This window comes from Xyrauchen texanus, chromosome 31 (genome assembly GCF_025860055.1).
Source record: "Xyrauchen texanus isolate HMW12.3.18 chromosome 31, RBS_HiC_50CHRs, whole genome shotgun sequence".
NCBI classification, from domain to species: domain Eukaryota; kingdom Metazoa; phylum Chordata; class Actinopteri; order Cypriniformes; family Catostomidae; genus Xyrauchen; species Xyrauchen texanus.
In genome coordinates, this window is record NC_068306.1 from 23,772,467 (window position 1) to 23,793,677 (window position 21,211).

At 38.1% G+C, this 21,211-nt stretch overlaps 2 protein-coding genes across 5 annotated transcripts in view; both read right to left on the bottom strand.

Moving 5' to 3' along the window:
- On the bottom strand, window positions 1-7,821 carry LOC127625378 (legumain-like). 4 transcript variants are annotated; one of them, XM_052100638.1, is made up of 5 exons: window positions 7,694-7,821; window positions 989-1,133; window positions 723-893; window positions 509-576; window positions 1-410 (listed from the first exon to the last, which is right to left on the bottom strand). In XM_052100638.1, the coding sequence occupies exons 2-5, from the start codon at window positions 1,103-1,105 to the stop codon at window positions 353-355; spliced, it is 414 nt and encodes a 137-aa protein (XP_051956598.1). In that variant the 5' UTR covers window positions 1,106-1,133; window positions 7,694-7,821; the 3' UTR covers window positions 1-352. The 4 variants fall into 4 exon arrangements, with proteins under 4 accessions (XP_051956598.1, XP_051956599.1, XP_051956597.1 ...); XM_052100639.1 differs by lacking the exon at window positions 7,694-7,821 and adding an exon at window positions 1,859-1,999; XM_052100637.1 differs by lacking the exon at window positions 7,694-7,821 and adding an exon at window positions 1,859-1,998 and having other exon boundaries at window positions 989-1,113.
- Window positions 7,822-12,703: 4,882 nt separating this feature from the next.
- The window catches only part of LOC127625395 (calcium-binding protein 8-like), a 49,132-nt gene continuing 40,624 nt past the window's right edge, over window positions 12,704-21,211 (bottom strand). Inside the window, exons 5-6 of the mRNA XM_052100672.1 lie at window positions 14,514-14,670; window positions 12,704-13,096 (exon numbers count right to left, since the gene is read on the bottom strand). Coding sequence (XP_051956632.1) covers window positions 12,969-13,096; window positions 14,514-14,670 — 285 coding nt within the window. The 3' untranslated portion in view covers window positions 12,704-12,968. The remainder of the gene's footprint in view (window positions 13,097-14,513; window positions 14,671-21,211) is intronic.

Genomic DNA, 21,211 nt, shown 5'->3' on the forward strand with positions numbered 1-21,211 from the left:
ACTGTATATTACCTCACATTCTAAATCATGTCTTGAAAAACAGTATTTTTGTTTAAATATGACAAACTTTGATACCTTGTGGAAGCATGCTATTTAAAAATGCTTTAAATTAAAGAGGGCTTTTTTATTTGCTTATGGTGCTTTTATTTGTGTGCATATCTATGTATGCAGAGCTTGGGAAAAAAAAAGAGAAAAACAACATTAGCATAAAACAGAAAATGTAATATCTTAAAACGTAAAGCATTTGAAGCACAGGAGTTGTTAATGACTAGATAAGTTTACATTTCGAAAATGAACATTTGTAACTGCAAAAATGCATGTTTTCAGTAGAGTTCCAGGTAATGTTCAGTCATCATGGTCGTGATCTTCCATCTTTCTTGCCTTTACACTCATCAATTGCAGATTTAATGCTACGGAGAATAAGAATAAAAACACCAGGAAAGAAATACGAAGTGATATGTATGATCGCAATCGTTCAGACATGAGTATTTTTATGCACAAATCTCACCGTTCCACTGGGATGTTTTCCTCACAAAGATTAGCAAGCATATGGAAATGCTGAAGTGCTGACTTATACTGTAAAAAACAATGTTTTAAAACTGTTAATTAGTGCTAATCTTGCTGTGCAACCACAAATTACCCATTTTAGTTTAGCTGTAGAACAGAATAACAATGTCATATTTTTCTAAAGATATTCTGTTTTACTGAAAGCCATTTCCCACCTTTGGCTCATGCCAGTTGTAACACATGACTCTGTAATATTCTACAACCTCCTTGTAGGCTTTGCACATGTGGCCTGTGGTGTCTGGTTTCTGAACACGTTTTGCTTGCTCTGGAGAATATGTGGCCTTTTTAACTACCTGCAGCATGGAGCCTCTGATCAGTTCTCTTGCCTGTGGAAATGCAACACTTCATTAATTAATGAGACTGATGGTTTGATGATCATGCTGTTCACAAGCAGTTACAATGTTTTTTTATTGATCTATACCAGCATTAGCTCGCTCAGTTTGTTTTCAAGTCTCGCTTTTTCTTCAGGGCTCTTGGAAGAACTTATTTGTTTCTGTAAAATGGCCACAGGGACATCTGAGCCGGGAACAGAGTCCATCCCTGCTTCTGGAGGAGATATTCACTTACTGTAAGATCAATGGAACATCAATCAACACAAAGTTATAATACATTACACAGACATATTCCAATGTAAAGATTTATCTGAATTTCAATCCATGAAACTAAAATAACACAACATTAAACATCTTCATCATAAACACAGGACAGGAAAAGCTTTAAATCAAAGTATATCCTCTTCCAACCTCTTGTCTAGAATGCTGAAGTGTCATCACGTCACCGCGGTAAAGATAGTTTGTGGTAGGGCTGGGCGATATGGAGCAAAAAATATATCTCGATATATTTTGCTATATCTGGATATACGATATATATATCTCGATATCCTTACAGGAAAAATACCCCCCAAAAAAAAACTACTGCAAAAACAAATAATATCCTTTTTTATTAAAGTGCAAAGAGGTAGGCAGTTCACGTAAGAACAAAGTGCTTCTTATTATTTAAATGTAAAATAAAGGAAGAAATACATATAGCCTTTTCATTCAAAAATGAAACAACTCAACTCAAGGTAGGCAGTGCATATATAAGAACAAAGTGCTTCTGCGACATTTAAGAAAAAAAAAATATCCCTGATTACATAAATAATAATAATTTAACTGTAAATTAAAACAAATAATACATATTGCCTTTTCATTCAAAAATAAAACAACTCAAGCTCATCTTTGCATTAACTCTGTTGTAGCCATCAACAAATAGCCAAAAAACAAGTTTGCTATAAGCTTTGGTTGGCACCAACTTTCGGCATTCACGGCAGTAGACATCTGTCTGCTGTTCATCCGACGCCTTAAAACTGAAGTATCTCCATATAATGGAGCCAGTTGTCTTTTTTTAGACGAGTTCTGCCTCCGGGCTGGTTGCGGGCGACGCCATGTTGAATGAGACAACACGCGAAGGGAGGGGGAGCAAAAGCAAGGAGGCGGGGGCGAGCGGAGGCGGGAGCGAGCACAGCACAGAGAAAGCAAGCGAGCAAAGTGGCGAAATCAGAATTGAATATAAACAATATATCGATATATACGATATGTCAAAATTCATATCGTGTTTAAAAAATATCTCGATATATTTTAAATATCGAGATATCGCCCACCCCTAGTTTGTGGTTTGAAATTTAGACTTCGACTGGCTATAAATCCGTTATGCGCTGTTGTAGACGTAAATAATGTTGCATGTGATTCTTCATCATTTGTGAATTTGGATGACATCATCCTCCACTGCAGTCGGTCATTTAAATTTGACTACTCTTCCTTTTCTTATCCAAATAGCTCCAAAATTTGAAAACCTAGAAGACTGAAACCATTCTCATCTTGACCAGTCTGATTTGTGAATTTTTACAGAGCAGATTGTTTTCCTGTCAACTATTTAAAGTCCACATTGTGAATGTGAAAAATAAGTGCTCTTCACTTTTAACAGCTATTTCCAGTAAACACGCAATCTGGGTTCATGCAAATTCACTTGTATTAGATAGAGGCTGATTTGTCAATTTTTGTCTCTTAAAAGTGCTCTCAGAAATTCTAATCCAATACACTTTTTGTCAAATTCTGCAAATATCTCCTCACAGTCTGCTAGCTGTCCGTTCTGTGTGTGGGCTGAAAAAAAATATAGTATTTGTACACAGCCCTGGCTCTGTAAATGAAACAAAAACAAAGAGGATCGAACTGATCCATACAACACTATTCCAGCCAATCAGCATCAGTGGGTGGTTCTTGCACGTGCACAGGATGGGGGGTGGGGGTAAAGCGAGAGGGAAATTTCATAGAAGAACAACGGCATATCTGGCTGATGCAAACTTTCTAAACTCCAAGGAGGACAAATGGCTGAGAAACAGACAAAGAGAAAAAGGTCAGAACACTACAGACCAGTCTATCTCATCACATTCATGGCAAAAACACTTGAAAGGGCAGTTTTCAATCAAATCTCTACCTATCTCTCACAGAACAAGCTAATGGATGACAATCGGTCAGGTTTCAAAAGTGGACACTCCAACGAGACTGCCCTGCTGTCTGTCACTGAGTCGCTGAGACAGGCGAAAGTCAACCATCAGATCCTACTCTCCACCCTCTCTACTCTGGGCATCACAGTAACTGTTTGACTGGTTTAACTCCTATCTTTCAGATAGGTCCTTCAAGGTAGCCTGGAGAGTTGAGGTATCCAAGCCACATCAGTTACTTACTGGGGTACCTCAGGGATCAGTGCTTGGGCCACTTCTCTTATCTATATACACAACATCACTGGGACCCATCATTCAGTCACATGGTTTCTCTCACCACTGCTATGCTGATGACATGCAATCCTACTTGTCTTTCCAGCCCAACAACACCACAGTGACTGCTCGAATCGCTGCCTGCCTGGCAGGCATCTCGGCCTGGATGAAGAAACACCACCTGCAACTCAACCCAGCCAAAACCGAACTCCTTGTCTTTCCAGCCAACCCTGCTGTTGAACACAACATCACCGTGCAACTGGGTACAACTACAGTATCGCCTTCCAAAACAGTCAGAAATCTAGGAGTAACCATCGATAACAAGCTAAATTTCACTGACCACATCTCAAAGACCGCAAGATCATGTAGATTTACACTCTACAATATCAGGAAGATAAGACCGTTCCTCTCTGAACATGCCACACAACTGCTCGTTCAGTCACTTGTCATAACTAGACTGGACTACTGTAACTCTCTCATTACAGGCCTCCCTGCATGACATACAAAACAGTCACTGTGTCTGCTCCAGCATACCTAAAATAATTTCTGCAGAGCTACACACCCACCAGAAGCCTGCGGGCGGCTAAGGAACGTTGCCTTGTTGTACCAACACAAAGAGGCACCCAAACACTTTCCCAGACTTTCAGTTTCATCATACCACGTTGGTGAAATGACCTTCCCAACTCCCTCCATGAAGCTGACTCACTCTCTGTCTGACATCTTTTCCATGAGCACATAACCAGTCACAAAAAAAAAAAGAAAAAAAAAAGGGTTGCACTTTAATCTATTTTGAACTTTGTAGTTTGGCACTTTTCGTACCACTGACTCCTTAAGATGATTCACTTATGTTTTCCTCTTTTGTAAGTCGCTTTGGATAAAAGCATCTGCCAAATGAATAAATGTAAATGTAAATGCAAAATGTCAGTCGAATATAAACTAAAATAAAGGATTATGATAAGACAAGGGCTAGGAGCAGCGTCAAAATCTGCAAGGCTTTTCAGCAGTGGAGAGACCTCAGAGAGGTAAAAGGCTTGAAGACGGATGCAGAAGTTGCTCTTTTTCTTCTCGATAGGTGTGTAACATAAATTTTGCTATGTTTCAAAGAACCCATATATGCTGTTGTTGTGATGTTAGATTTAGTAGCAGGAGAGATGTGAGTGAGTAGCTGGTGTGCAAAAAAACATCTTGCTTGCATGAATTTGGGGGCGGAGCATCCAATAGACGGAGGGGTGTGCTTTTTATGGCAGTTGAGTTTGAATATCAAGTGTTTCTCAGGAATCGCTAGGTGCACCTTTAACACTTTTTTTTAGTTCTGTTGTCAACAGTTTACCGGAAAAATCTAATCCAGTCCAATTTTTCTGTGAGTTCAGATGGCTAATGAAAGAAAAGTAACAAAGGCTAGGCCCACTGAGAAAAAATACCTGAACGCTGCACAAGGGTTAAATAAAATGACTAGCTAGTTGATATATCATCCACATCAAAATTTGATTTGTCAACAAAAAACAATGCCAACAAACTGTTAAATCAATCTCTGAAAATTTTCACAAATCTAGTTGTGGCAGGGTGGAGGGCGGGGCCGGGTCGTGATCCTACACACCCGGACCCGTATTAGGCTAATCAAGCCTCCGGAGAGGGATAAAGGTCGACTGCATAGGATCGTGCGGGAGAGAGAGATAGTTAACGGACATGTTCGTCATGTGTGTGTTTGTGTCCTTGTTTTAAGTTTCTCATTAAAATATTATTTATATCGTCAAGCCGGTTCTCGCCTCCTCCTTTCCATTGATCCCTTTACACTGGTGCCGAAGCCCGGGAAGGAGGAGGGATGCCCGTCGCGGAGTCCTCGACACTGCCGTCCACCCAGGGGAGCGCCGCTGCCATCCACCGGGGGAGGGAGTAGACCGACCGCCCGGACGCAGTGAACGGCCTCCGTCCGCGAGGTGAGTGAGGACTGGACTCCCCGACTGCCTGGAGCGATGGAGCCGCTGCCAGGGGCGGAGGAGTGCCCTGCCATCCCCCAGAAACTCGGAGGGGTCGATGGAAGACCGCTGTCTGCTAGGGGAGGAGGGAAGTGTCTCCCCGACCGCCTGGAGCGGTAGGGCCGCTGCCAGGGGCGGAGGAGAGTTGCCGAGAACGCGGAGGGGCATTCTTTCCACCGGGGGTCGTGAGTCTGACTCCGGTCTGCCCGGGGAGAAGCGGCTGTCTTCCGCCTGAGAAAGTGGAGTAGTGATCGAGGACCATGCGACGGTGTATCGGAGAACCGGCGCGTAGTTTTTATAAAAATTTTTTATCTCTCTCTCTCTCTCACTTCCGCTCTGCGTTGGCCTTTTCCCTCTCTGTTAAATTTTACAGTGTTTTTTTGGGGGGTACTACACTGTTACAGGAAGTACCCCCCAGTTTAATTATTTCTGTTTCCCTCCCCTTGTCCCCTCCTTTGTCCAGGTAGACGGGGATGACCTGCCGGCAGACGGGGCTTAGGGCACGCCCTCCCCCAGGGAAAGAGGGAGGGGGGATGTACGTCATGCTGGGGGCTCCCCAGCCTGAGAGAACGAGGGAGGAATGTGGCAGGGAGAGCCGGTTCTCGCCTCCTCCTTTCCATTGATCCCTTTACACCAGTATTGTGTTTAAACTATTGCTTTTCCATCATCATTTTTATGTGTTTCAAGCCTATAACTCTGATTTCTCAGGTAAGCTGTTGACTCAAGAACTCAACCAAGGGTTAAATGACAAACATTTATCTGTGAAAAAATGTCACCCTTTTAGATGGTCATTTTGTTAAATTATAAGATATTTATTGGTTTTATGGCTTAGAAAATTAGTATTTCACAATGCCAATATGAAAGAAGCCATCAAATTGAGTAAATTCATTCTAGGAAATTTTTCACAAATCAAGTTTCGTATGAAACTATTGTTTTTCTATCATAATTATCATGTGTTTGCAGAATGTGCCCTCTCAAATACATGTATTTTTCCGGTAAAATGTTGACTACAGAACTAAAAAAAAGGGTTAAAGGTGCACCCAGCGATTCCTGAGAAACACTTGATATTCAAACTCAACTGTCATAAAAAACACACCCCTCCTTCTGTGCTTCTTTGAAAGCTCTGCCCCAGATACATGCACGCAAGACGGTTTTACACACACAAGCTTCAGACACTCACATCTCTCCTGCTACTAAATCTAACATCACAACAACAGCATATATGGGTTCTGTTAAACATAGCAAAATGTATGTTACCCACCAACTGAGAAGAAAAAGATCAACTTCTGCAACCGTCTTCAAGCATTTGACCTCTCTGAGGTCTCTCCACTGCTAAAAAGCCTCGCCGATGTTGACGTTTCTCCTAGCCCTTGACTTATAATCCTTCTTTTTTAGTTTATATTCATCTGACCTTTTTCTCTTGGTCTGTTTCTCAGCCATTTGTCCTCCTTGGAGATTAGAAAGTTCGCATCAGTCAGATTTGCCGTTGCTCTTCTTATTAATTTCTCTCTCGCTCTACCCCCACCCCCCATCCTGTGCATGCGTAAGAACCACCCCTGATGCTGATTGGCTGGAGTAGTGTTGTGTGGGTCGGTTCGATCCACTTTGCTTTTGTCCCATTTACAGAGCCAGGGCTGTGTACAAATACTCGATTTTGTTTTGCACCCCACCCACAGAAAGGACATCTGGCAGACTGTGAGGAGATATTTGAAGAATTTTACAAAAAGTGTATTGGATTTGAATTTCTGAGTGCAACTTTAAGAGACAAAAACTGATCTGTGAAAACATATTGTCTATTTAAGCCTACTATGACCAGTATAAGTGCTTTAGCATTATAAGATGATTTCTCTGATGGCTTTATCAATTGACGCAGCCTAAAAGGCAATTGGGGAAGAGCAACCAAATGTGATTGTGAAAGTTTTCACAAATCAGGCTCTATCTAATACAAGTGCATTTGCACTTGTATTAGATAGACGGAGCGTCATTTGACGGAGCGTCATTTACATTTTGAGTATCTGACAAACTAAATTGCTGAGCGTAGGATTATGTCATCCGAATTCACAAGTCATGAAGAATCACATGTAACATTATGACATTATGTACGTCTACGTTACGTCTATTATTTACTATTCACATCTGTAAATGGGACAAAAACAAAGTGGATCGAACCGATCCACACAACACTACATTAGCCAATCAGCATCAGTGGGTGGTTGATTATTTACGTCTACGACAGCGCATGACGGATTTATAGCCAGTCGAAGTCTGAATTTCAAACCGCAAACTTACCGCGGTCATCAAATCAATTCTCTATTCTGTAACAGTACCAGCAAATACGGCTGGAGCGCAGACAACATTACACAGACACACAATAAAAGTGCTCAGCTGTCATTGCTACCTGTTTCGAGGGAAAGTAGGCGATGTTAAAGCTCCTAGGAGGGCATCTGCAAAATTCTGATGTTGTTGACGTCTTTGGTTGTGAAACTGAAAGTGCGTGATCTCCATGTCGGAAACACCTCGCAATGCTGCCCTCTAATGCCAAAGACAACTTACTGGCACGTTAATGTCTCGAAAGGATGGTTCACACAAAAATGAATTTACTCTCCCTCATGCCATCCCGGATATGTATGACTTTCTTTCTTTGGCAAAACACAAACGAATATTTTTAGAAGAATATTTCAGCTCTGTAGTTCCATACAATGCAAGTGAATGGTGGCTAAAACTTTGAAGCTCCAAAAAGCACATAAAGGCAGCATAAAGCAAAACACACAACTCCATGTTTTCTGAAGCAATCGAATCGATTCCACTTTAATCTTGACATCAGCAGTCTCATTGGCAATCATGATTCCAGCTCAATTACACTTCCTAGCTCTGCGCATGTATCAAGCACTAGGAAATTTAATTGAACTTGAAATCATGATCATCTCTAGAGACTGCAATGGCAAGATGTACAGTAAAGGAGTTACATTTTGTTCTGTATAAGCCAAAAGCGAATGGATCGTGTCAGAAGATATGGATCATACAGTGGACTATTATGGATTACTTTTATGCTGCCTTTAATGTTTTTTGCAGCTTAAAATTTCTGGCCACCATTTACTTGCATTGTATGGACCTACAGAGCAAAGATGTTCTTCTAAAAATCTTTGTTTGAGTTCTGCTGAAGAAAGTTACACACATCTAAGATGGCAGATTTTTTTTAGGTGAACTATTTCTTTACAAATGGTTTATTAAAATCCCGACTTTTTCTTGGTAAATTTACACAATGTCTGACAAGGCAAGCGAAGAACAAGATTCTAAATGCAGCTTTATTTAATATAATTTTTTTTTTTTAAATAACTGGGAGGATGGGAACCAAGCATAATACAATACATGCAAAGACTGACAAACTAACCATGGGGAAACAAGGGGATAAATACACAAGGGAAAACAATCAGGGTGAACCAATCATGAAATAAAACTACTGTTATTGACGGTTTTATTATTATTATTATTATTCTCCTTGAGCCCCAATATCTCAAAAAGTCACTGGTCCAATTTTTTTTTAATTGGCACATTGATACTCCATGTCAACGGGTACCCCCAAACCAAGAATGGCCCACATTAGCCCATAGGTGGCGCTACAGGCCACGCCCAAATTAAATATTTTCAAAGTGATGACATTTCCACCCCATTTGTCCAATTCATCTGAAACTTGGTGTACATGCCTCATTTCTCATGGGGAACAAAAAAGCCTCAAGGACCCATAACTTCCACCATGATAGATTTTCCTGTACAGTGAAAATTTGGAAAAACCTACAAAACTTTTCTTCTTCTGAACAGTAGCTCCAATTTACTTGAAATTTGGTACACATGTGTAGAATTGATGTCTTTGAAAACTGATTAGAATTGATGTCTTTCAATATGTTAGTTAGCAAAAATGAATAAGATATAAAATGGCTGAAAGGGGCGTTTATGTAAATGTCCACATTTTATCAATATATATGTAAATAAATCAAATGTAATTTTGAATGATGGTTTTTCAAACCTAACATGCTTCAAGATGACATCACTCTGAAGTACTGCGCAAAGAACAGCCCACGTTCGCCCTTAGGGGGCGCTACAGGCCATGCCCAAAAGTCCCAATTTCTGGTAAAAACTTTTCTAATTTGGTACATTGATACTACAGGACAACAGGAACCAACAAACCAAGAATGGCCCACATTCACCCTTAGGGGGCGTTACAGACCATGCCCAAATATCCCATTTTCAAAGTGATGAGATTTCCACCCCATTTGTCCAATTCTTCTGAAACTTGGTGTACATGCCTCATTTCTCATTGGAAACAAAAAAGCTTCACAGATCCAGATCCGGCATGATGGATTTTCCTGTACACTGAACATTTTTAGTTTAGGATTCAGACAGAAAGACATGTTTTTTGGATTCCTCCATTGGGAGGGTTTAACCCCAACCCTCTACTGATCAATTTGAAATGATTTGCCATTTTGAGGAGGAATCGCATTGCTTCTTGCAGCTATATTTATTCTTACTCTTCAAATGCCCTTTATGTAAAGATTATTTTGTTTTACCCTTGCCCCAGTCTGACTTTCAATCATTAAATATTTCAATATTTAGTTTGTGAAAATGGTGAATTGTATTCAATTTATAAACAATTCGAAACATTTGACTCTTCCACCACGACTAAAAATGTTGTACTGTATGTCAGCAGTGTTACATTGTTAGTAGACAAATTAAGTAAACTAGTGATAGTGTGAAAGTGTGTTTTTACAGATATTGTTTTTAAGTCCACCTGGCCAAATGTGCTCAGACTAAAATGATATTAAGAAACAAAGAGATTTTCTTGTCATGTTCAATAAATTATTGTATTTTATTCCTTTATATTCTTTACACTTAATGATACAACTGTATTTAGAAACCATATTGCTGTAATCTGACTGTCAATTCGCATGCAATATGTATATTGTTTTGCATATTAATAAGCTTTCTTTTGATATACTCCATAAAAATACATACATAAAATTATTTATTTGGCATGCTTCAAATTCAAATGAAATTATATAAAATTATAGATTCAATCAACCTTTAAAAAAAGATCAAAGTATCAATAGAAAACATAAACTAATATTATAAATGAACAAAATAGAAATAGCAAAAAAAAAAAAAAAAAAAAACATGTACCAATTTATGGATTCAAAATGAATAACTCTAATGCCCATAAATTAGAGGGTGAGGCCAAGTGCACTGCAAATATTCGAGAATTTAGATTCTGACAACAAGATGGCAACAAGCATGGCATACATTGAGTAACTTGGCAATAGGAAATGATGCATGGAATTTTGAAACTTTAGTAAACTAATTTGCCTTTGTGATAATCAAAAGGTAATCAACAGTATTATAACAAAACGAGTATATTAAACAAAACAAATAACATCCAACAAATTACCCGTTTATAAATTTTGCATATTTTATAGATTATATGGAATTTACACTGGATTATAAGAAAAAAGTATGTCATTTAAATGTCAGTGAATACAAAACTTTCAAAACCTTCTGTTCTACTGATGGTAAATGCAACTTCCACACTTTTAAACTTCCTTTTGGTTTAAGCTACTTCCGTCTTTACTACTGTTACTTTACAATTGAAAATGACATCTTTACCACTGTCACATTATAATTTAAAAAGAAAGCCCACTAGATGGAGCCATTGATTTGGAAGTTTCCTCATTCCACTCCTTTCCATTCAGGCTGACAGAGTAAAAATCTTTAGTCTTCTATCAAGTCATTATGACATACTGGAATGCTGACAAGAATTTTGTCCAGAGAAATGCTTCCAATAACCTGTTTTTTCATTTCATGTGTATTTTGGCACAGGTTGCTGGTACCTCTCTTGGAGAAGGTGGCTCACAGGAAAGAAATTGTTGGGAGTTAAGAAATTAGAATGATGGCCTCAGCAAATGCCAGCAAGCAGTACAGACCATAAAAAAAGCACTGGACAAGTGTTGGGAACATGCAAATGTGATACCGTCAAACAGACATCCAAAAGACAACTCTATATACATAAATACACATGCAATATACAGGGGAACATGACAAACGATCATTAGTATACATACTAATAAGGAACACGAGGAGGGGAACTGATATGCACACATATTTTAAATATACAGAACAACATGTAGACAAATATTTATATTACACACACAGCTTTGGACTTTAACAAAAGAAAAAGGGGCTTTTACAAAGATATAAACTGACAGTTTGCTTTTGTTGGATTTAGATCTATGTATGTGGCATTCACTGACAATCTCAGTCTGAGAGTGAATAAAAACTTAAAATGGACCAAAACGTCCAATTATGTAGCATAGACACTTCCGCAGAAGTTCAATATACTGTGTTTTATCTAGACAATATTTGCAAATATTGAGAAGACCTTGATATACCAATAAAAAAGAAAAACAACAACAACAACAACAACAGTATTCTACAATCTTCTCTCAACTAGATACACATGACTAATTAACATCGGAAAGTACATAGGTATGGAATGAATGAAGCACATAGATCTCTCATTTCCTTATAAAATTACAGGATTTTTACCCATGATGTTTTCACAGGGTACACAGGGAATACCACAAAATGGAAACACATTATTAAACAAACGATGAGGATTTAGTTTGCTTTTGAAGGTATGTTCAGAATTGAATATTACCATACTGCTTAATGCATATTGCAGAGTATATACTGCCTATCCTGCACACTTCTTACTTTTTTAAGAATAGTATATGGAACAGTGCACAGGATGCAAAGAAACATTTTTCTGATAGTAGTATGCTACATTGTTGTCACAACTTGTCACTACTTTGCTTGTGTCGCCCAGTTCGAATTTTAGAAATAAATAGTTTTGCATTTTTTATTCCAATGTTGTCTAAAATCTAAAATGAGTGTGCTCTTATTGCATACTGAACATTTTGCCAAATCTAGAGGGTAATCCAGGTTTTTTTTAATTTCTTTTTAGAAAATGTGCAGACTGTCCACAGCAAATTCACTACATACTGCAAAAATAGAATAAGCAGTGTGGTAATATACCATTCAAAACATAACCCCACAGTCCCTTCAATATTTAAAACTATTCTGTCAAAGATTTGACTGACCTGAACATTAAAATATATCTTCCATAAATTCCATAAATGAGCTGCAACAGAGGAGTGGACAGACCATTTGACATGAACATGGACACATTGTCATGCACACACTCTTGAAGCCAGATACCCTGTGGTGACTCTGTTGGACAGGCTGCCAATCACTTTACTCCTCATCGTTCCCATCTGACATGGCTTGGATATACAGTACAAAGACAAGTCCTGGCTTCTCAAGGAGAGAGAATGAGAAAAACACAGTGCAGAGGGGCACAGGATGTTATTGCATTCAACTGTATCAAGTGAGGAGCCCTTGCGTGTCCCTGTCAAACTGATGATGGAGGAGAAATGATCCCTCACTGTTGTTGTCAGTGTACGTGCTATAATATAAATTAAAGGGAGCTTGATTTTCAAATTTATATGCATTCTCTGGATGATAAGAAAAAAAAGTGGAATTGCTTTAGCAGTTTCTGATACTTGTTTCTCAGGATGTACAGTACCAGTAGAGGTCGAATCACCCAGGGTTCACAGTGGAGTGGGCTATTCCATGCCATTGCGCAACATCTGATTGGCTGCGATTAGCATGACACTGATGATGAATGCCATTGCGAAAGCACAGATGAGGCTCTTGCGGACACATGTCTGCCTGTTCTTCTTTTTAGAATGCACTAATAGAGTAGAACAGAGCAAATATGAAAGAGATGGAAGAGAAGAAAAGAGAAGAGAAGAGTGAAGCTACAAGTAATTTTGGATTACAAGTAATTTTGACTTTGAAACAGAGAATCAGACATTATGAGAAGAGATGAGAGCACACAATAAGCAAAATCCATCCAAACAGAGAGAGTGATCCAGCAGTGTTGTTTGACACTGTGCATAACGAGTCTAAGAATAAACAATGATGAAACAGAAGATGCAATTCATATGGCTCCAGTAAGTTGCATCAGTGGACTAAATAAACATTACATGCTAATGATTGTCCTCTCTCTTTGCCTGCATCTGACACACAGAGACATAGCATAAACGATTCTATCAGAACAGTTATGGACAAAAAGCAAAGTGTAACATTTCAACATAACAAAAGCATGCCATGGTGGAGGGTAATAATCCACACATTTTAAAACACTTAGACAGACTAATTGGATTTTGAGGCAGGAAATTGTTTAATTGTATTCACCTTCTTCCCAGGCCATGCATAACTAACTGATTCCATTCTATTTCATAAATTAGTTTTGTTAATCTGGGCTGCTACTTGAGATTAAATATTAAACTTCAGGCAAGACACTGAGACATAACTGGATACAAGCCTTTACGATAATTTTCCCGTTTCTAAAATCCAATCATTCCCCTACTTTTGTCAGGTGCTGAAAACATCTGGTTGAAAAGCTGGTAAAATGTATATGGTAAAAATTCAGGACATAACTGAATAACAAATTAGACATTTACCAGTCGCTTCTATTTAGCAGGCGCTTTTCATCCAAAAAGTGAACAAATGTGATGCATGATTCTGATTGCAGTAAATGTCAAATTCCTGGGTCACCCATTCATAAACCCTTAACAGTGTAACAGACTACATGTAAATTGGATTATGTGATCAGATTACAAAAATCAAGTACTGGACTTTCAGGGTCTTGCAATATGAAATTGTTGATTTCATGTTCATTTATGTTTAATGAAAGGAGCGTACATTTGTAATACACTTAAAATAAGATTCATAAACCCATGAAAAGGTAATCCAAAAGTATTCAGAATATATTACCTAAAAGTGTCATCTAAAAGATTATGTTACTGATTACAATTATAGTTGTGTAAATTGTAATCAGTACCAGATTACATATAAAAAGTAATCTACCCAACACTGCTCCTTAACCATCAGTATACAACCACCACTGCCAACACAACAAGTTGTTTCCCATGTGAAGGTGGTTATAAAACCATTGAACTGATACAGAAGTGAATTTTAAAGCTACTGTACTGTAAAGTAAAACTTCACTCCACACCCCATTTAAGCTTTCCCCAGTGTCTGTAAACTTGAATCATTATGAGTATAAGTTACACAAACTGTTGCAGACTCTCTTTGCTATTTACCTCCCTGAAATTCAGTCTGGCAGTTTCCTGAGTTCTCCTTCAAACTCTCTTCCTCTGTGATAATGATGTTCTCGATGTCCTTCATGGTGAGATGGTCTCTGAAGGCATGGAATAGGATGTGTTTGAGCTCCTCCAGGGACATCTGTTGCATGTCAAACTGCAGGGTGGAAACACAAGAGGCCTGTCATCAAATATCAGCATGGCTGGCTTGTCACAGATTCTCTGTGGGGCAGTGCTTAGATCGTAGAAAGTATGATGTGCAGTGATTTATAATTGGAGAATTTCTTTTGAAAGTGAAGCTAGTTGGAAATGATGATAATGACCTTTTGAGCATTGTTTATTAGCCAGCTCGCTCGCTAGCAAAATCACAAGTTAATCACTTGTTTATTTGCACAATCACATACTTGCTCACTCACTCAGAACCCTAAATCAACCAGTAATACACTGGGCATTGCTGCTGTATATTTATCTTTCTGATGCAACTGAGATATCAACATCAGCATTTTTGCATACAAAAGTTCTTCATATTTACAAGCCTCCCACCAAACATGGCTGTCAAAACTCCAAATGGTTTTGTCCACTGATTAAATGATTCATGAGATTTTGCTAATTGTGGTCAGCAATAAGAGATTACACATTTAAGAGTTTGTCTCAGAAAAAGAAAACAGTCTAATTAGAACTGTAGCGCTGTTCTCATTATACACTATAATAAATAATTTAACCACATTTCTGTAGAGACAGTGCTACACCACCTGAAGCTAGGTAAAGGCTGAATAAAGAATGGGAGAAGAAAAAGATTAGGAGAAAGAGAGAAACAATTTTGGGCTGGTTCAATAATTTACTATCACTGAGAGAGAGCCCTGAACTTTTCCAATTTCCATGGGTCATGGGTCTTCTCAGAATCCTTGAATGAGCTTTGGTGGCAGGGGGTGTTATTCGATCTAGGCAATAAATTATTGAACTCTATGAGAAAATATGGATTACATTGCTTAAAGTGTCCTACTCCATGATTCCATCCTTTCAAATTGATTTCTTCCAGACTCTTGAAATATTTGCAAGTTGTTCATTTGATTATTTTCATTGATGCTCCAACATAAAATGTGCATAATGTAAATACACAGTGATTTAATTACGCCGCCTTCCTTTCAGGACCTGCTAACCAACAAAAAAAAGGGCCAAAGCTAGTGTATTACAAGTCTGTAAGTCTGTATTGCATTACACATACGTATATAATCAAATGACTACATAAATGTACACATTTAAAACACTAAAGTAACATACAGAGGATTAAACATTTCTGAATCATCATTCTGTATCCTTCAATTATAATAGAAACGCACGCGTGCGCACGCACACACACACACACACACACACACACACACACACACACACACACACACACACACACACACACACACACACACACACACACTCCTCCTGACCTTCAGAAGCTCATGATGGTTCAGTTATTGCACTCACTTCTGCCCCCCAGAGGACAGATGAAAAATCAAAGCCATAGATTTGGACTGACAGAAGACACCACTTAAACAAAGCCATGTGTAAAGCCTCTGTTGGACACTATCAGCTGGGATTCTCTCTTTTGAGGGATAAGATGACAGACTTTAAAAATAAAGATCAGCGACTCTTTCTTAATGTTGGGATCCTTGTGAAGCAAATGCAAGAGACCTAGTTTCCCACAACCTGGCACTGCACGATGTCTTGACATCTTCATGGCCATCGTGATGATGAATGCCATTGCGAAGGCACAGATGAGACTCTTGCGGACAAATGTCTGCCTGTTGCTCCAAAAATAATCTCCCCTCTCTACTCTAACTACAAGACAAGTGGGCAGGCCTAAGCAGTGTTGATTATAAAGTAGGCATTGATCTGCTTATGCAGAGGCTGTCCTGTGCTGATGTAATACCTCACTATGATGTATTAGTGAGGAGGAAATAGAGAACAAGCCATTTTGGCACCTTGGTTTCAATAAAGCCTTTTTTTGGACTAAAGAAGAAGTTTTCGGTTCTGAAATTTACAGTATGTTTTTATAATGCTATGAACTCTTATATGTCAAGATATCATTGTAAGTTTGATTTTCCAATTCATGACCCCTTTAATGTCCTGAAATACATATTCCGCACCCATCTACTGAGGTACTTAAACTTGGGAGTTATCATTACTTGCGTTTGAACATCATATTTACGGGCATATTGGTGTTATTTTTTTTTTGGACATTTCCGCTGAAGCAAAGAATTGTGGGTTGTGAGTGCTCACAAAGGATACACCTCATGCATCCTCTGAATTCCCATGAAAGAAGGTTCCATTTAAAGGCTGCATTCAAAGTGTCCTCCTCGCTTTTCTGAAACGAGACAGCCTCGATGACATATGCGGCTGACAAATGCGACTTCTGGAGGATGCAGCCTTCCAAATGAGACACAGCCATTGTGATCAGTTGAATGCCACTTTGGTGAATAATAGTACCAATTTCTTTCCATTAGAGCAAAATCTGTACATTGTTCCAAACTTTTGGCCGCCAGTGTATATATATATATATTCTCTGCAGCTTCGCTGGCTTTTTTGTACTTTGCTACATCTCTTTTGTTGTGCAATTTCATGTTTGTTTGTTTTTTGTCACTGAGGTAGGCTAATATAATCGGTCACAGCTAACTGATAGCCAGATGCAACAGGTAAAGAAATCTGAGTGATGAGGGAGGAGTGGGGTTCCTCTTAGGGGGAAGTTGAATGGCTTACATAATTGTGCAATGACATGACTACTATATTGGGAAAAGAAGATGATAGCGTAAAAAAGGTTCAAGGTTGGGCAGATAAAGGAGGAAGCCATTTTATTCACAAATAACCAGCAATTGCTGTACAGCTTCACTCAAAACACAAGACAGATTTTCAGCGTCACTCAAATAAACAGTCCGCTTTTCAGCTTCTCTTCAGTCTCTTCTCTCTCTTTGAACTGGCCATCTTTTTATTTCTCCCAACTCTCACTTTGAACATAGAGATAGTAATTAGTTACAATTCATCTCAGGTGGATGTCCTTACCACTTTCTCTCTCCCCAGACATGCACTCAACCACGCCCTCACCTCCACAGATAGCCTACGAAATTATTTTATTTTTATAGCTGCAATCCCTAATTCATTGGTTTTACATCAAGATTATATGTCATTTATATGACATGAACATCAGGGAGGATTCAACCTTTAATTAAGACAAGGACAAATGAACAACTGCACAGCCTCACCATTGCTCGAGGTCCCCCTTTGACAGAGGCCCCAAGCAATTGCTTGGATTGCTTGTACTCCAGCTTTGCCTCTGGGTATTGTGGGAAGTGAAAAAGAAAACTGTGTAATATCGGGAAGCCTGTGTGAAAATAGTTATTATTTTCGCAATTCTGTATAGTGACATTGGTGCTGAGCTACTTATATGTTATGGAAAGAGAAATGTGAACGGATTGGCTCCTCAATAATACTGTACTTGAAGGAACTAACCAGATTACACCAAGCAAACCGATTGGTTTAACATGTCGCATGTGAGCGAGCCAATTGGCTGACAGAATACCATTAGGAATAACCTATCAGCTTGCGCCCAATAAAGTTTCCTGGCTGAACTTGGGTCATTTTTTCCCTCAAGTATAACACTTAAAGCGTGATTTCCCCTTACAAAAGGGAATGAATTGAGGGTGTTGCATATAATCCCTCAGACATTTCTCTTAGGTAAGGGAAACCGTTAATTGATTTACTACGGTGAGTGAGTTTTTACCGTAATAAAATTCTACTGTTACCATGGACACGACATGTCTCTGCCAACTTTCAGAAGAACGGAAATGTCCCGACACACACTTGGAAAATTTTACCACATCGAAAATACTTTTACTTTATAATACGTTTTTATTTACATTTTAAAGAATATCAATATTTCTCAGTATCATTATTAGTGTATAAATGATTGTCTGACATCTTCTGAAGCGGCGCATAAATGTAATTGTCACGTGTCACCTGTTCGTTTTCACAGCACTTTTCAGAATGCACCAATCACAGTCATTTGTAATTACTGCATACATATTTTTTCAAGGTCATTTTCTGGAGGACACATAGTCGGATTTCCATTTGTATCTGAGGTAACATCCTCAAATTTAACCGATTCCAACACTTTTTGTGTACACATTTTTCCTGTGTAAACATCCTGAATTTTGCATGCAGACCAATTAATGGAGGATTTAGCTTTTTACAGCAAGTGCCCTTTTGAGAAAGACAGTGCCAGGTAGGGGTGGATTAGAGGTGCAAGTCTAGATGCTTGTCTAACTGTGTAGAGAACTGATTGCAAACCCAAATTAAGAATATTAGTGGTGGTCAGTAGGGGTGTTGGATTAAAAAAAATGGCAATATGTTGCAAATTAACTTGTGGTATGATTTTAATTTATCCATTCATACTGTTTAAAAAGATGCAGAGAGTATATAATACTAGGCACATTTCTGGTTTGTGTGTGTTTATATTAGATCACCTTTCAGCATGTTAACGATTTCAAATAATGCGTGACCATGAAATATGTACTCCATTTTAGAACTCTATACCTACACTTAAGTTCCTAACCTTAACCCTTGCGTGACCTTCGGGACATTTAGTCGCTTTCATTTTTGTTTTTTCAATCATGTTGGCTGTGTTAATGTATTTTGGGGTGAATTTTGTTATTTCACCCTCATTTCCTATAATACATTTATAATACACTGTGTACACAAAATAGTTACACACAGGATCTTAAGGACAAACATGTCCCCATTTGATCACAGTGCCATAAAAGCATAATATCATGAATTCTTTGATTTTATGCATTCTTTCCGGAGCTATGGCTTCAGAATTATTCTTTTTTTTAATATTTTCCATTAGATGGTACCATTTTCCTCATGTTTAGCCTATGGAGCAAATACATGCTTTTTCCTATTTTCTGTTTGCTGTATTATTTATCACCGCAGGCCAGTTAAATAAATGATGCAGCTAAAATTGTGTGGGTGTGTTGAGAAATTTGTGTGTAAAAAACAATTGGCATTATGTAAACAAACTGGCATTTAAAAGGTTAAAATCCTGAAAATATATTAATATTTGGTAGTTATGAAAAGGACCAATGTTGGTTAAAGTCAGTAAAAGTGTAAAATATTATAAATATATAATATTATTATGGCAGTTTTTTGACATGGACATTTTTATCCTCTAAGGACCTCTGAGTAACTTTTCTTTATTGATGCACAAGGGTTAAGAAATTCTTAGGAAAATGGCAGTTAAGGAGCTTTATGCAAACCTAATGGATTTTTAAGGGCATACTTAAGGAAAAAAATTTATACTTCAGTGAAATCATCAGGGATTTTGACGTTTTACCTATAAAAACCCTTAAGTAACACTTATATGTAAAATAATGTAATATATATATTTTACATTAAATATAATGTAAAATAACAAGAATATTGTTGATTGATGTTTTAATATTCTTAAAGTAGGCTTTTTAGTAGCTAATTGTACTAAATATGCACCTGGAAACAATTAGGTAAACATTTAAAATGTAAAATAAATAAATTAATTCATTAATTAATTACATTTTCACATTTTATGCAATCGATAATTTACATTTACATTTACATTTACATTTATTCATTTGGCAGACGCTTTTATCCAAAGCGACTTACAAAAGAGGAAGAACATCAGCGAATCATCTTAGGGAGACAGTGGTACAAAAAGTGCCATATTACCAAGTTTCACTATCATCAGAATAGTACACCAAACAGATTTAAGTGCAACAAGAAATATAAATAAATTTTTTTTTTTTTTTTTTTAGTGACCGGGTAAGTGCTTTAAATTCAAAATTTATTTTGCCCCAGCCCCACCCACCCAAAAGTTTCTACCTACTGATCAGGGCTTTTAATAATATTAACCTTCACAATCATCGATAAATGTACCGAAGCCCACCAACCCTCATCGCTCGAAAACCTTTTTATTAAAGGATCAAAATTAACTGACTAAATCACATACATTTTCTTGGAATAAAATGCCCAAATACTTAATGCTCTGTTTGGGCCATTGAAAGGTGCCCGGTTGAAAAGCTGTTACTGAGCAGTACACAGTCAGAGCTAAAGCTTCGGATTTAGACCAACTATCTCTGTATCCAAAAATTTTGAAAAGGAATTGATAATTCTGTGGAGGCTAGGCACAGGTCTAGTGGGGTCGGAGACGAATAATAAAATATCAGCTGCTTAAAGTAAAAGCCTATGTGCTACACCTCCCTCCATAACCCATGGAAAATCATCCTCATTTCTTATCGTGGCTGCTAAAGTTTCCAGGGCAAGACAGAACAATAATGGGGAAGAGGGCAACCCTGCCAAGTGTCCCTATTCAAATAAATTAATCTGAAATTAATACATTTGATTGTACCGCCGCTACATGGTGTCTATAAAGTAACTTAATCCTTCCAATAAAAGTATTTTTGAACCCATATATTTCCAAAATCTTAAAAAGACAATCCCATTCTACCATACCAAACTAATTTTCGCCGTCAAGTGAGATGGCAGCGACTGGAGACTGATCATTCGCCATTGACCACGTGATATTAATGAAATGCCTAATGTTGTCAGAAGAGCTGCGGCCCCTAATAAACCCCACCTGATCTATATGTATAAGAGATGTCATAACTTTATGTGGAGTG